The 16,619-nt window shown below is 36.2% G+C and overlaps 2 protein-coding genes across 3 annotated transcripts in view; both read right to left on the bottom strand.

Moving 5' to 3' along the window:
* Positions 1-954: 954 nt before the first annotated feature.
* On the bottom strand, positions 955-6,909 carry LOC144643078 (DDRGK domain-containing protein 1-like). Its single transcript, XM_078502219.1, has 8 exons — positions 6,782-6,909; positions 4,900-5,037; positions 4,483-4,598; positions 4,154-4,255; positions 3,884-4,000; positions 3,434-3,472; positions 3,190-3,295; positions 955-2,588 (listed from the first exon to the last, which is right to left on the bottom strand). Exons 1-8 carry the CDS (start codon positions 6,891-6,893, stop codon positions 2,401-2,403), a joined length of 918 nt encoding a protein of 305 aa, XP_078358345.1. The 5' UTR covers positions 6,894-6,909; the 3' UTR covers positions 955-2,400.
* Positions 6,910-8,262: 1,353 nt separating this feature from the next.
* Positions 8,263-16,619, bottom strand: part of LOC144643077 (uncharacterized) — a 46,629-nt gene continuing 38,272 nt past the window's right edge. For both annotated transcript variants that reach the window (XM_078502216.1, XM_078502217.1), the window contains exons 18-26: positions 15,817-15,961; positions 14,880-14,961; positions 14,642-14,673; positions 14,011-14,027; positions 13,522-13,601; positions 13,043-13,129; positions 11,818-11,906; positions 11,420-11,468; positions 8,263-10,989 (exon numbers count right to left, since the gene is read on the bottom strand). In XM_078502216.1, the coding sequence (XP_078358342.1) occupies positions 10,882-10,989; positions 11,420-11,468; positions 11,818-11,906; positions 13,043-13,129; positions 13,522-13,601; positions 14,011-14,027; positions 14,642-14,673; positions 14,880-14,961; positions 15,817-15,961 (689 nt within the window). In that variant the 3' untranslated portion in view covers positions 8,263-10,881. The remainder of the gene's footprint in view (positions 10,990-11,419; positions 11,469-11,817; positions 11,907-13,042; positions 13,130-13,521; positions 13,602-14,010; positions 14,028-14,641; positions 14,674-14,879; positions 14,962-15,816; positions 15,962-16,619) is intronic.

The raw sequence follows: 16,619 nt of genomic DNA, 5'->3' as shown, positions 1-16,619 counted from the left end.
TGTGAACTTTGAAATTCATTTTCTCAGACTCTGATGAAATTGTTGTTGGTGTTATCACGGAAATTACTTACATCTTTACCTTTTATTAAGGGTAGGAAATAACGCAATAGGATTTAAATATTCTGGAAATTGATTTTTGTCCAACTTTAATAAATATTACTCAACTTCCTAGTGGATTCCGTCTTAAATAAAGATAAAAATTGTCTTCTCGAATCTTTGAATGTGCCATATTTTGTCACTCATAGAATTTTTAGGCTTTTTGAACTGGCAATTATTGTAAGTTAATTGTGAATGTTATAAGCCTGGGAATAATCTTGCATGTTGTCACTATGAATAATGCGTTATGTGTTATTTCCGCTAGGTGTTAATTCCGCGTGTTAGGTAATCTATTCGACTTGAACTTGTGACTATTTTTAGGACGCAATGGTCTCACACAACAAGAAATTCCGCAGCAAACAGACCAAACAATGTCTTGATGTACATGGCACAGTAAAAAAGAAGCCTAATTTTAAAGGCCACAAAAAGACTCTACTATTAAAATCCCAGATTATTGCTGCAAAACAAATTATAAAAAGGCGGGGGCAGCTTTATAGTGAGAACTATTACTAGTTAATCAGGAGTAGCGTTAAACAATAAGAAAATACTTGGTTAATACCAAGGTTAGGAGATGTCGTTTTATGGAATTTTTACCCATAGAAGTCGCGGTTAATACCAGATTTTATTCACAACGCAACTGTTTATTTTTGCTATTTAAAAATATTTAAATTTAAGATATATCACGCATATTTGCAAGAACTTTTCAATAGAATTATTTACAGCATATTGCTACAAATGACTCAATTTCAATTATTCAATTACAAAATTATTTTATTCAGTGCTACAGTGCATTTAGTTTATCAATTTCTTTACATAACTACCAGTATTAGTATTCATTACTCAGACCTAAGTGGGATAATGAGCTAGCCACCATGTACTGTACATGTAGAAACATTTTTAATATATAATACCTGTAATAGTTATTGTGCTATATCTTATAAATCAAAACAATTGCTCTTTCTTTTTTTCAGCTGATCAAATTTTTAATTGTGTAAAATATCTCTTTATCTGCTAACTTATTATTTTCTAAATTAATATGTAAATAATATCTCATTCTATTATAATAATTTAAAAGCATTTGAGACAGTATTTGAATTTTTGTCCAAAACAGCACATTGAATTTTTTAAACACAATATTTATTGAATCAGATAAAGACATAATTTATTATAATTACACATCTAGTATTTCCAGTTTTGTAATGGAGGAATAAGCAATAAAACACAAATTTTTGTAATAATATTAGTTTCATTATTGTTAGTTGTCTTCACAATAGTAAGAGGCCAGTGAATTCAAACCTCATCAAATCCCCATAGCACAGAGGAAATCTGACAAATCCCCTCCCACTGGACGCAACAATCAAGACCAGTGTTCCTGTTATTGCTCAAATATACAAATTTTAGGCACAAAAATAAAGAAGGGCACATGGTTTTTGAGTGCTGTGAGACCCTGGGATGCATGCCATATTCGGTAAATTGCGTACTACCCAGGATTGGACGCTCAAAAAAGAAAAGGACCCTTAATTTTAGTTGCATTTCTTCTTTCTTTTTCCCAAGTGTAAAAAGGCATGCTGATGAAACATGATCAATCAAACCCTAAAACTCGAAGGCAACCCTGTAATGAAAGATAAACTCAAATTCAGATACTGGGTATGTTTTTGCTGTTCAAAGTTTACACAAACAACAATAGATTAATGCATGTTTGTTTATTTGGCATATTATATCTCAGATATTATCTGGATGGAGAAGAACATTTCATTCTGACCCAATGACAGAGCTCAAACATTACATGCACTTGATGTAATTTGCAGACCTACTAGGCCTAGCTATCAGATCCACTGCTTTTACAGTACCACATTTTAACTGTGGGCCACTGGTTCTTCCCCAGTGCAAGAATGGTTTGGAAAGAAATTACTTAATCCTAATGAAAACAAACCGGGCAATTTAATGATGCCCGACAAATTTATTTTTTATTTAAATTATTATAAGCTCAGTTTCAGCACATGTACTCTAGTCACTCGATGAAAGTTGAAGCTACATCAAGAAAAATTAGGCTTCAATACTGAGTAATGTGCATCATAACAGACTACTGGTAATACTAATAAGAAAACCTCCATTTAAATGTAATTCTTGAAATAATAATTTGGAAGCTACTTGCCAACATCTTAACACCAGAGGATCACCTCATCGTCACTGGATTAAAGCCAGTCTTGACACTGGGCTTTTTAAATAAATACAGTGTACATGTGCCACTGACATAATTTTTATTGTCTGCCACTGTTTGTCATATTATCTCCGTCAATAACCTCATGCAGACACTTGAGCAGTTGGTGTAGATTCTGTGTGAGGCTTATCTGTCTGTAGGTTGATAAGTGTGTTGCTGCTTTCTGCAAGTTCACTGATTGTAACTCGTCCACGTTGTTTGATAAACTTCGCCACAGCTTGTAGTTCCTCAGGAGAGATGTAAATAAACTTTCCACGGTCATCTGTTACCCCTAAAATAGTTTAGATAGTTAATGTTTTAACAATAAAATAATATAAATTTTTTTACAAATTAAAAAAAAAAAAAAGGAAAAAAAAGTTCTGTCTGTCATCCAGGCAAGAGATTTTCCTGTTGGGTATTCTCACTTGTCTTATTGGCAAGGGCACAGAGAAGAATTCTGATTCAGGACAAAAAAGTGAACCTAGAAAAACATGTACCAGTAACTGCCTGGCAACTTAGCACAATTTGAGAGTTGCTGGTCTGGAGGGCGAACTGTATATATACAGGTATTCAAGTTTTTTTTCCAGCCTTGATACAGATTATAGGACTACTGTCTCTAAATGCTTTTGATTTTAAAGGCCTGTTTACACAGGGGATTTTTGTTGTGCAATTCAATGCAGTTTTTGTTGCACTGAAGATGCATCAAGTTTTGAACTGGTTTAAAGTGCCTGCGTTTTTGCAGCAATAAAATTGCCATGAAATCATTGCTAGTTTAGGCACAGAAAGAAGCAGCGATTTTATGGTGTTTTTATCGCCATAATATATTACCACTGGTACTGTTCGAAAGTTGATACAACTTCGGCACTACAAAAATTGCACTAAAAGAATGGTACCTGTTATCCTTTCCATGTCCTGTAAAGACTGAAGCCTATCAATGGCATCCTGTGTCCGCAGACCAAACTGACAAGCCAGCTCCTCTAGTAGCACCACTTTAGTGTTCTAAGACCAAATGATAGATGTGTTTAAAGCTTAGAGGAAAAATAGCTAGTCATCATATATATGTTTGTTTTATTTACAATTACGCATTCTGAGCTATAGCATATAATTTCCACTTTTTTATTGCCATTCTATCATTACCTTAATGTAGTTGACAAATTCCTCAAGAAGAGCTTCAGACTGAAACAAACAAAAAAAAAACAAGCAAAAAACATTAACATAAACATAATGTATTTTAAGGAATTGAAAAGCATAGTTAGAGGAAGAGCAGGGCCATAACCAGACATTTGGCATTGACAAAGCAAGATTTCACATAGCCAAGGGCCCAAGCTGCTAGGTCTAGGGGGAAGGGGAGGGGGGAGGGGGGCTGGGACATGTATCCATCTTTTACAAAAGAATCAGAGGATATGATAGCAGAGAAACCGCCAAAAGCACCAAGTTGGTGGTGACTTTTGACAGCTGTCAGCTTTTTTTTGGCAACCCTACAAACAGTTGCATATCTGACAAATTAAAGTAAATACTTGCAATGTAAGATTGTCTGGCCACAATACCCATTCCTCTGACAGAGATTCGCATAGGATTGACACTTACCTCTTCAGCAGTCTCGCCAACACCTTCCTCTTCTACTGTAAAATTTTCTTTTAACAACAGATATTCCTCATGTTCCTTGCGCTCCTGTTCTTCCTTCCTTTTGCGTTCCTCCTCTTCCTGAAAAAAAATAATAAAAGAAACAAATTCTTCCATGTCAGTGTGAGACAACAAACAACAGTGCAATAAACAAAAATATACATTATGAATCATCAATTGTCTTTTAAAAGACCCTTTTTGGTAGTTTTTGCAAAGGGAAAGTTAAGTACAAACCAGTTTTTCTTGTTCTATTCTTCTTCGCTCATCCAGTCTCTTCCTTTCTTCTTCTCGTAAGGCTTCACGTTGTTTTCGGTCTTCCCTTTCAGCCTCCATTTGCTTAAATATATAAAAGAGAACATAGTTAAAGAGAGCTATATATAGAAACAAAATCCATTTTAAGTTAAGATCATGCTACAAAATAAGAAAGCTATCTTGTAAAATAATGAATGATTGTATCAACATTTCAAATTTTCTCTTTTTTTATCATAATCTCCACAAAAGTACGATGAACAAATTAAGGGTGTCCTAAATAAGTTATAATTAGTCAAAGCATAATTTTCTACCTCTCTTAGTTGTCTCTTCTCCTCTTTCATTTCAAGCCGTTTTTGTTTTTTAGCGCCAATCTTTCCAACAGGCATCTGATTATCAAGCCCCATGGAGTAACCTTCTCCACCAGCACCTATATATTAACAAAACAAAAGTTTCCAAACTGTGATTTACATTTCTTGACTGGTTTCCCAGTTTTACCTTTAAACTTTTTAATTACTGACTCTGTACATTTATTGAGGTTTCACTATACATCTAACATCAGTCAAAATGTAAATAAAACGTTATTTTATTTAACTACTCAAACCCATTAATTTTATCAAGAACTTCTTTTTTTGGCAGTTGAAGATAGCCTGACGGCTATTGCTTTTTTATCATAATTATGATCACTATGAACTTAACAACTGTCTTGATCAATAGATCTACTGTATCACCTTCGTAATCATCCTCATCATCGTCATCATCATCATCATTTTGTGCTCTTCTCATTCTTGACATAGCATTTCTTTGACGTCTTCTTGCTCCACCAACCTCCCTGACATTGTCTGCTTGTTCTTGAGACCTGGATGCCCCTAGGAGCAAAAACAAAAACATAAATTTATTTTTTTATACTTTCCAAAAGCTATCATCAAAAAATAATAATAACATGATTTTTCCATTCAGAAACAGTTATAATTGGCCAATCAGAGGTATGACAAGCACTCTGATTTGCAATAATGTATACCTGCCAACTAATTTGAGTAAAAAACAGGTAAGGTCTGCCTAATAAAGTCAAGTGGTGCATACTTGTGTTTGTTTGTTGTCAAATTAACATAATTCATAGGGTGTTTCAGTCATCTATGTAAAAGCTCAAAATGTTTCAGCTAGGGGCCAAGAGTAATAAAAATTATCGATCGATCCTTTGGCAAAAGCAAACATTTGTGAGATAAACTTGAAGTTTTGTATGGCAAGCCTACGACTCATGCCAGGATATAGAGAGTTGGATGGTATACAGATATAGAATCCCAGTAACAATGCCCCCAAAACAAACTGACATCCCCCCAGCATAATTCCCCTGGAATTTGTACGTGCAATAAGTTTACTTGTATTCCAAAACCTTTGGCATGGCACGTTTTAAGAACGAGAATTATACAGCCAGTTTTTTTCCTTGAGGTAAGTTGTTTCCTTGTGCGAATGACCGGTTACCCAGTTATATCATGATCAGTTTATTGTTTTCTCAGCAAATTCACTGTGGAGCAACTTGGGCTATTCCATTTTATATCCCCCCCCGCCCCCGTTGACGAGTTAAGTCAAAATTACCCCCTAAGGCCATGTTACACACGCAATTTTTCCTGCAACTTGCATGCAACAAATATTGCCTTGCAATTGCGAAAAAAATTGCACATGTACCCCCATTTTCGCAACCTCAAGAACAAAATGTTACTATGGCAGCATTGTGAAACAAGTTGCTATGTGTGACATGTCAATCGCAACTTGCAACACATTTTTTAAAAATGAGCCAATCAGAGCACGTCCTTCCTTGTGGAAGTGAACATAATAATTTTCAGCGTGTGTGTCAAGTTGAAAACAATAATTGCAAACAGTGACACCCCCCTGTAACTTGCAATGTTTTTCAGTCATCATCATTGCGCTGCAAGTTGCAAGGAAAATTGCCTCCTGTAACATGGCTTAAGGAAAAAAGAACGAAGTGCGGACATAAATCCCCCCCCCCCCCCAAAAAAAAGGTTTTTCTTAACCCCATCAGATAAAAAGCCAACTTTTCCCCCAATCCCCCAAATATTTGAAAGCTCAAAGAATGCTGACAAGGCTACCCCCTCAGAAAACCCTTCAGAAAAACTACTCAACAGTGAGGGGGTGGGGGGGGGATGGATATAAAATGGAATTGTCCCTGGTATTCCGACCAGTGATTTAACATAAAAATCTTCCCCAAAAAATGATAAAACACATTCTAGGATTACAATAAGGTACAACAAACTACAAATTAAACTTAAGGAAAGCACGTTTTGTTAAGCTTATCTCTGTCTTATGGATAAGGAAAAAAGCCACAAAAGCTTATAAAACGCACGTTGTTAAATTATCATTGAACATCAAAACATCAGTTGGGTGTCTTGCCATAACAAAAATTCAGCGACACAAAATTATATATCGTCCACTTCTATCTTTTTTCGCTGCATTTGCTGGATCAAAGGTGAATTAAACTTTACTTTAGCTCATGAATGATTGCGCTGACGTAGCACTGAAAGCCAGCTATTGTAGTGAACAGTCGGTAATAAACTTCTCTATTGAAATCAGGGAAAAAAATGTCAACAGACTTACCCTTCTTCGGTTTCTTTTGATTCCTGTTCGCCACTAATGTGGCAATAAGTAAAATAATCCCCACAACTGCGGCTATAATCAGCCAAAGAGCGGCTGGGTGCATTGCCGCCATCTTTGATTTCCTTTCCTTTTTCTTTCGTGAGCTAAAAAACCGGGAAATACTGGGCTCTAATCCCGAGGAATCCCGAGGATCTCGAGACGAGACATTTCCCGTGGGTCCTGTTCACCTTTGCCGAATCGATCAATTTTAAAAAAAAAAAAAAAAAACGGGAAGGAAAAAAAAAAAAAAACAAAAAATTTTAAAAAAAAAGCAAAAAATATCTACCGACGCGACCCGGGACAATAGCAAATCGTCCTAAACCAAGCCTATTCCACATCCCCACCTCCCTCCAGTGTCCCTTGGATTTCCCAAAACCAACTTTTCCTTTTCTTTCTAATCAGGAAATGATTGGGCGCGTCGTTTCCGGGGGGGTTTCCCCAGCTTAAAAATTAATAATAGCTAGCAGGAGGCTACCAATAAAAGCCAATTCCTCTATGTCAAAACGGGTCTTTGTGCGAACCTGGAAATGATTTGTATAAAAATGAGCTTCACCAGCACGTTCATTCTCATCCCGGGGGGTTGGGGGGGGGGGGGGGTACTTGGGTCAATCTTTGTTGGATATGTGCCGCTGGCCTCTCAGAACCCCTACCCCATTATAGTCATATTCTATTGGCAACTATAGACCCCATCTTCGTCACTTTTGGGTAAATGTAATTTTTCGACCCCAACTTAGTCACTTTCTGTTTTTGCGTCTACCGTATAAACCCTTTTAACTCTGGCTAAGTCATTCTAAAATGAATTGACACATTTGACAAACTGAATGAAAAACACTTTACTTTACAGCTACACTATAAACTTTCTGGTACATTTGCTTACCATAAACATTTATAAACATACCGTCATAAATAGTTGAAATGCAAACATTCTTCTTTAACGGTAACATCACACTAGCACTGACATTATCATTTGCCAGAATTTTTCTTACTCTCAAAATCCCGGAAAAGTGTGACCCCATTTAGTCTAGTCAGTCCAGTCGTGAAAAAGCGACCCCATCCTGCGACACATCTCCATTAGCCCATTTATAGGAAGTGTCCCCCCCCCCCCCCCCCTCCCGGGATTCTCATGCAAATCCTCTCATTTTCATATGAAAACATTTACACGAGGACTCGTTTTAAAAGAGGCAAAAGGCTATATACTTTCATGCATAGCTCGGGGGAGGGGAGTGGGTTGTTTGTACCGTTTTGAGTTCTACTGTGTGGAGTGCGTTTCCTACATACCGTATTTATATTTCCCTGCGCCCGCCAAAAATAGTTTGTATTGCTGATTGCTGACCGGAAGTATTATGGTGTTTGTTACTTTACTGATTATTAAAAGCTGCGTTGTCGTTGCTGTTATTTGTATCAGACCTCGCTCATAAGGCAATAAAAATAAACGTCAGTACTAAACCAAAAATATCGAGCTTCTTTATTATTCTTATAAAAATGAGACGTAAATATAGTTACAAAAATATCTACATTCAACTTACTCTCTATTACATGTATTAAAAATATTCTATATATCATGTAGACATGGAACTCCTGATAAGTGCTAATAAACTAAATGATGAGCGTTTAGCAGGATTTATGACTTGAACCTTTCCTTTACATGCAGACTCTAAGCTGTTATTTTAGTAAAGCCTAAATTACTTAACATGATATAAAAACGCAATATAACAAAACAGAAAAACACTGACATGAACAATAAATCCTAAAAGCAGATAAACTACGCCAAAATGAGGCCTGAAGCAAATCGATTCATATGAAAAAAGCTCTTACATTTCCATTTTTAGTAAAAAAAAAAACACATTTCTATCCAATTTTATTTCACCAAATTTGAAATTTAGGCAAACTCAACACCGTATGTGAACCTCATTCCCAGGGTCTTCTCGGTGTTCTTCAAGAAGTCTAGCCGCCATATTGGATTAGTACCTCGAGAATACCTTGGAATCGAGATTGCTGTGATAATAAAACATCCTGTTACTAGAAACGTAACAGTTCCAAACTGAAAAGGAACTTTTGTCCCCGACTTATGAATGAAATAAAGCCGTCTGACCAAAGTAAAATTCAATTCAGTGAATCCACTTACTAGACACGGTTAGTTCTTCAGGAAAACACTAACATGAGTAAAGAAAAAATCAAGAGGTCACCAATTGCTTTCAGGGAACAAGAAATCTACGTATTTAAGTAATTAGTAAGAAACGTTTTGAACAACAACTTATTAAAATCACGCTAATTTCATCTACTTGATAGTTATACTCCATTCACACTAAAGCTAAAACACGTTTAAAAGCTGCTTAGTTAAACACGGTTTAAAATTGTTTTCTTGCTGTTCACAGATGCTTCCCTTAAACTTAGCACAATGAAAGAACAAGTTAGAGATGAACAGAAACTCATAAGGGTTTATGGGTTTCTGGTTGAGCCGTGTGTAAAATTCACTCTTTCAGTTTTCTGTTGCTGATTGTCATTTAGTTTAACCTGGTTTAATTAAAAAGCTTTGTTGGTGTGAATGGGGTATTAGATACAAAACGTAATTCAGTAAAATTCATGTTCTGCTCAACAACTAAAGTTTCGTCATTAGTGGTATGGCCCAAAAAATAGTTTCTACAAAAGCCCATCTTAAATATTCAAGTTTCAATAATCTGCCCTATACAATGTTGTTATCAGTAATTTCCAACAAAAAGGCGAAAATCCCTCATCCACTCATGGCTTGCAGCCTTTTAAATTAACCACCGGCCATATTTTAGCATTTCAACGGACGACCAAAAAGAAACCATGTCTAAAGAGCGTCCATCTTCTAAAGCAAAGAAATGACACCTACAAGGAGTTTATTTTAAGGTGTTTTTCTTTGTAATGGTCCCCTGTAGATAAGTGGTTTTCGAATGACTTTCGTAAAACTGAAATATAATTTTTATACAAATCAGAACTAGAAACGATTTGTAACTTTTGAAAAGGGCGCGAAATAACGCGGAAGCCAATTTACGGTTGAATCTGATTGGACGAGAGGAAAACATCCTTGCTCCAATTGGTTAAAGCAAAGCTGCTCGAGTTTTTTCATTGGCAAAAGTGGATTATACGATGGCCACTCGAAAATTTCCAATTAACTATAAAATCAACTTTAAGTTTCTTGCTTCTTGAAAAGCTAAATGAAAATGCACGCTCTTTAATAAATGAGTTCCTTCCGTAACCAGTTCTTCTTATTATTATTCTACTTTTTAAACTAAAAATATATACATTTCTGCCTAAAAAATACTCTATCACTTTAAATTGGTATAAAAATTACAATATTAAAATCTAGAGAGTCTTTGTAAATCATTCTAACTCGTAAATCAAATTCTATTCTTAGTATTCTTCTGAATTAGAGTGATCGCTGTCACTTATTTTCTCAATATTCTTCAGATCCTCAGGAATATACAAAACTGAATTTCGTTACAAGCATTTGAAACAAGTGAAATACAGTTATATGTCACTACCAAATTCCTTACAATGGAGATCTTTAAACTTTTTAAACACAAAATCTCAATTATGGACTTATTTGAGCATTTGGTTCTTATAAAATTATCAAACGCAACGTGCTAGAACATGTGTTTGATTTTCTCGTCAATTGGAGAATTTTTCAATTCGGTTAAAAGCAAGTTTTATTTGCTCATTGCCACAGGGGTCTACTGGGGGCCATTTCTTTAGTTTTGACACAATTACTTTACGCATGATTGCCTCTATATCTGATGAGCGAAAATGACCATAATTTTTTCCTATTGGTTGATGTTCTTGATTAAACATCCAAACATCATCCGTGGAAAACGAGAGCCGAGAGCCCCTGCAATTATGTTCCAACGCATAAGTTAGGAGGCACTTTGTGCGATTAAGTTATTTACACTAGTAACATCAGTACTGTAATTAAACCTGACGTTTCTCTGACATCTGTGCTGGGTCATGAATCACACTTGCATATTAAACAGATCTATCTCCACATGGATGGTAGTAGGGGAGGTTTTCCATCATTAGAGTCTTGTGGAGTCGATTGATCATAACCTCACTGGACAGGCGGCAGTGAGAGAGGTAGAGCCTCCTGACTTCAGCTCAACATGGTGCTGGCTATAGTAGTCAACCAACTCAGGTATGGTAGTAAATTGCTGAGAAAAAATTATAAGAGCCAATCAATCAATCAATCAATCAATCAATCAATCAATCAATCAATCAATCAAAAAAAAATATAATAATAATAATAATAATAATAATAATCAATCAATCAATCAATCAATCAATCAATCAATCTAATCAGTTCATACGTCAAAGAGTTAATCATTGGGTCAGTGAGTCAGTGAGTCAAACTGTAATCCGTTTCTATTGTGTAATTACTGCAGCCACTTCTGCAACCTGTCTTATTATCATCTTTACTCTGTCACAGACGACGATTATTTTATCCAATTTCCTGGCAGTAAACATTTGGGTCGCATCGTTTATGGTTTGCTTTTCATGGATCAATGATTCTTCAATCAGGTATATACAAGAAAAAAGGTGAACAAGAACGTAAACAGGTGTACACAAGACGTTAAACCTTACCACTTTTCCACTGTCTCCGAGAACAAATTTGTTATTGATCCGAGGCATTCTGAAAAATATAAGGAACAAAGACAATTGGTTAGTTGAAGAAATCTTATATAAAGGAGAAACTAAGTTAGAAACAATTACAGAGAAACAAAAATTTGATAAAGTATTCAGAAACGAGAGCTATGACAATCGTATCCTTTAAAGGTATCTTAATTGGTTTTGATTTTGAGTTTAAAGAAATAACAAAAAAAATTAGTGAAATTTCTGGCCACTGATTTTGATGATGGGATTTCATGATTTCATGTACTTGACTTCTGAGTCCCTTCTCCACTCAAACAAAATTAATTTCCCTCAGTAATTCAAAAATCCCCCACCCTTGGCTTATACAAAATTTTAATAAAGCAATATACCTTAGATGTTTCACATTTCCTTTGGAAAAAAGAGACATGGAGTAGCTATTTAGATCTTTGGAGCTGTTCCGTACAATGAATGCCCCTTCCTGTAGGAATAAAGGTAAAATGCTCAATTATCATTTAGACATAAACTAGGAACTATGCTGGATCACCTTTGGTTTTTCTCCTTATGGCTAAATCAAAAGGTTTAAAAAAGATTATGATTAAAAATCTTTATGAAGGCACGTAATTTTGAACAGAGGCACAACAGAAAGAGTGGTAAAAAAATCAGACTGACACCATAAAACAAGAAGGCAGTAGCAAGCTGATCAAAGTGACCAATGGGTGTTAGCTAAGAAGACAAAATCCATTCTCTGATGGGTTTGCGTTAAAACAAGTTTGTGAACCTGCAAGGGGATGACGGGTGGAGGCAGGGTAGGCTGAGAGTGCTTGCCCTCTACTGAGGTGGCCCAAGTTGGAATCCTGGACCAGGCATGACATGTGTATTGAGATTGTTGTTGGTTCTCATTCTTACTCTGAGAGTTTTTCCCGCAGTTCCCGGTTTCCCTCCCAGAATTCTAATTCCATCTTGATACACGTGTAAGAAAGCTCCTGATATTTCTTCCATGTTATTATATGGCTACAATAGTACGCGTGCTCTGATTGGCTGTTGAGCGGGCATTATGAAAAATTTTCTCAGCTCGGCGGTTTTTTGAGTTGTGAGTAAAAGCTACTAGCGCATTGCGAGAACGACAATAAATACCGACAAAATGTAACTATCTTTTCAACAACCGAAAGAAAAAATTAGCATACCGATACTTTTTTAGTATGGCGACGAAGAGAGCCACAGAGAGCGAGAGCGAGTTTCACCTTGGTGTTTTTTAGATATTTCAGTTTAGAATAGCGCTAAGGCCATATAATAAATAACTTATTACCTCTCCTTCGGTCATTACAGGGATCTCCTCGGCCTCTTCTCTTCGCTCGGTCAATACTCGGCCTCGGTCTGAGATTCCCCTGTAATGACCTCACTCTCGGTTAATAAGTAGTATTTATTTTGTTTCCATATTATTTTATTTACATTTTATAGCTACATTTCACAAATTTTATGTAGCACTATGCAGCGTGCACACTTAACATGCTTTTTTAAGTACTACATAATAAAAATAATATATTGTTAGAGAGCACAGCAAATTTAAATCCCAAACGACAAAACAACAGCAACAATTTGGCATGAAAATCAGACCTTGGAAAATGCTTTCAAGGCAGTTTCTGCTAATTTTTTGTCCAGCGGTCCATGAAACCAAGGCGACTGCTTCAGTGGATCAGCAGGCTAAAAAAAATGAACAGAGTTCAAAAAAAGTTATTATCAACAACAACCACTTCGATCTTCTCCACATGCAGGGAACGGAAGGGTAAGTTACTCTGCCAGTAAAATTTGAAGGGCCAAGGGGAGTGAGAGAGGGGAGAGGGAGAAAGAAAGGAAAATATTTTAACCCTAGCAGGTGGGTTCTCTACGTGTATGTAGGAGAGGTACCACCAAAAGCAAAAAAAAAACGTTTTGGATCATATTTGCCTGAGCTGCAGCCACTTAATTACCTATGCATTATGCATGGACCTCCAGAGTCACTGTACTTCCATATATACAAGCCCAAAGTGTCTTAAGGAGCTTGTGGTACAGAAGACTGCTCTACATGTATAGGTGATTGTAGATGATTAGTTTACCTTTTGTTCAGGTGGTGCAGGAAGAGGTGATCTTTGTTTCATGGATGGTAAGTGTCTCCCAGGTAAATTGGGGCTGTCATCTAAAATTAATACAAAAAGAGTATTCCTATCTGAGCGATTACTTAATGATGACTTAAAGTAACCTGGAAGTGATAATTGAGGGGGTTCAATTTACATTTGAGTAGAGTAGAGTAGAGTAGTTTAAAAAACCTTCCTTTCATTGCCTTAGTTTAGGGTAAAAAGCAGCCAACTTTTCTGAGTGAAGTAGCCGACACTTTTTTGTTGGTGGTCAGTGGTTATTGAAAACAATAAGTGGTAACTCAACTAGCAATTCAACAAAAAAGTTGGAAAACTTAAAAACTGAAATTATGATGAGGCAGGGTGATATCTCTTTTAAACAGATATAGAACCCGTCTAAAAACTCAAGGCTACCTTGACTATTATTTTCTACTTACAGTTTACATGTTAATCTATTTTTAAATTGCTTACCTTGGCTATCAGACTCGCTGCAAAAATAAAAGATACAAAAATACAAAATCAGCAAAACATACAACTGGACAAATTCTCTTTAAGGCAAAATTTATTCATACAGTCTGAGGGAAGTATAGTGAATAATACAATACAGTCATAGTGTTATAAATCCCCCCCCCCCCCCACTCCCCACCAAAAAAAAAAAAATTAAGAAAGACTAAACTACAGAGAAAGCAGACAGGAAATGGCATCAGATAACAAAGATTACCAAATATTTGTGTTAGAAATTCGGGATTTTCTGGAAAAATAAACAGGATTAACCTTGCACAGTCATAACTTTATTGCATCATTGATAGTGTCAGGTTAGCTTATCACTCTCACAGGATGCATTTAGCTACCAAAAATCATACTCCTTTACTTGATTGGTTGGGGAGTTGGAACCCGTCAAGGAGGACAGCAAGAAAACAACAGCACAAAATGACAAGATTATTGTCAAAATTATTAAAAAAAAAGTAACATCATACATGACTACTGTATATCAAGGCAAGGAAGGGGGAAGTGGAGGTAAAGCAACAAAGTAAGCAAAACTATCAGATTTGTTACTGCTGGTAGCTCTCTAACCAAGTTACGATGCTTATTTTTAACAAACCTTGGAAGTCTTGGAGGTTTCAGAGGCGGGGGCTGTATAAAACAAAACAAAAACAGAAACAGGCCATCAGCATAATTTTCATGATTGTATTAGCAACCCTCAAAAAGCTCAAAATCAAAACTTTAAAGGTAATCCTGTCCTTTGTAATAAACTAGATGGACTGCACTATTTGCAATTCCCTTCTCTGTGTTATTTTATTGAGAAATATTTCACATAATTATAATTAATTTTGACATACCTTAATACCAGGCCTAGGTGGAGGTGGGGGTGACTCCTCAGCTGGAGGCGGCACTGGTCTTCTGCCAGCTGGTGGCTGAATCCTGCCAAATTAATGCAGCGAATTATTTCAAATGAACCGTTTCTACTGGTACGTTTTAAACTTATGCAACCAGTGAAGAAATACAACTGTCATAATGTACAGTGTTAGTTGTGGATTTGTGTCAAGATTGTTTCTTCGCCTTTGTCTTCAAGGTTCATTGCGTTGTTTCAAAAAATATCCAAACCCCTCCCACTGAAGGTTTTTTGATTTGAATCCCCCTCCCCTACCGGAAAAACTTGTTAAGTAATGTAAACTAAACTTTATTTAAGCAGGGTAGCCCATTCAGCTGGTTGCTGGTATCCAGAGGTGCCCTGCATCTAATATATTTACAAAAACAAATTTGGAGATAAAAACTACAAGCTAACTTACAATGATGGAAAATTTACATGTCTTTGAAAATTTAAAAAAAGTATTTAAAATACTAAGCTAGTTACAATTATAACATTTACAAAGAAGGCTAAAAACGTTAACTTATTAAAAAACTATCACTGAATGATAAAAAGAAAAGTTTTGTTATGTGGCAAAAGGTCTGTATATTGCCTGCAGCATTCCCTCTGTTAACAGAACGTTCATTAAATATAGACTAACAATAATTTAGTGGAGGCAGCATTGCCAAGTGGTTAAGGGCGCTGGTGTTGTAATCTGGAGGTTTCAGGTTCAAGCCCCACACTTTTCTTTAAAAAAATTTGGCTTTTGAGATCCCACCTCTTTGGAATTTTCAATGACCTTCCGTGGGGTGGGTATGGATATTCAAATTATTTTAAATATTTAAATTTGCTACCAACAGGTAATGAGAAGATGCAACTTGATCTGCACTGCTGGGGGATAGGGATTTCTGAAGGTTAAGGGTGCTCACCTTGGAGAGGGCGTATTCTTGGGAATCTCGTTGTTGTTTTTCTCTGTTTTTGTTGGTGGTTCTTGTGATGGGGGAGGAATCAGTGGTCTTGATCCAGGTGGAGGTAGCCCAGAAAGCCTTTTTGGTGATTGTGGCTCAGGAGAAACTAATACAAATGTTTTATTGATAACAAAATTACACCAAAAATAACAAAATACCGTAAAAACCCGCAGATAAGCCGCACCTTTTTTTCAAAAATTTTCGCTCGAAAGCGGGGGTGCGGCTTATCTGCGGGAACATTCGGAAAAGGTGCCGTAAATTTTCGTTAACTGATGCTAATTTATGGAAAATTATGTAAATTAAAAAAACATAAAACTACAAGAGAGTACCGGTCATTGCTTTTGCAAGTTTGACAGCTCCTATACTGTTTGCAGTGTCGACAATGGCCTATAACTTTAACAGTAATGTTGATACTTTTACGAGCGAGAAAATACCACGAGTATTCACGAGTAAGATGGCCAATTGTTTCTTTCTCATTTTGCACTTTGATGAAAAATTTGTCGAATTGATTACGAAAATCTCTTTATCCAACAAGTTTATCTCCAATAGATGGCTTCCAAATCTCTTTAATTTGTCAATATGATAGCCACGAAACCCGAACGCCTCCATCGCCATCTTGTTTTGCTTTACATTCTCGCCCTAGTCCCATATTTCGCGTCCGATCAAATGCCTGGTTACTAAGCTACGAACGTTCTGCAAACGCAAGTTCTTGTTGTTGTCACACAAAAATCTATGGAAAAACTGCGTTGAATGAAGAAATACCT

The sequence above is a fragment of the Oculina patagonica genome, chromosome 2 (genome assembly GCF_052425735.1).
Source record: "Oculina patagonica isolate OP01 chromosome 2, crgOcupat, whole genome shotgun sequence".
NCBI lineage: Eukaryota > Metazoa > Cnidaria > Anthozoa > Scleractinia > Oculinidae > Oculina > Oculina patagonica.
The sequence above is the reverse complement of the archived record's forward strand: the minus strand, read 5'-3'. Positions and strand labels throughout refer to the sequence as shown.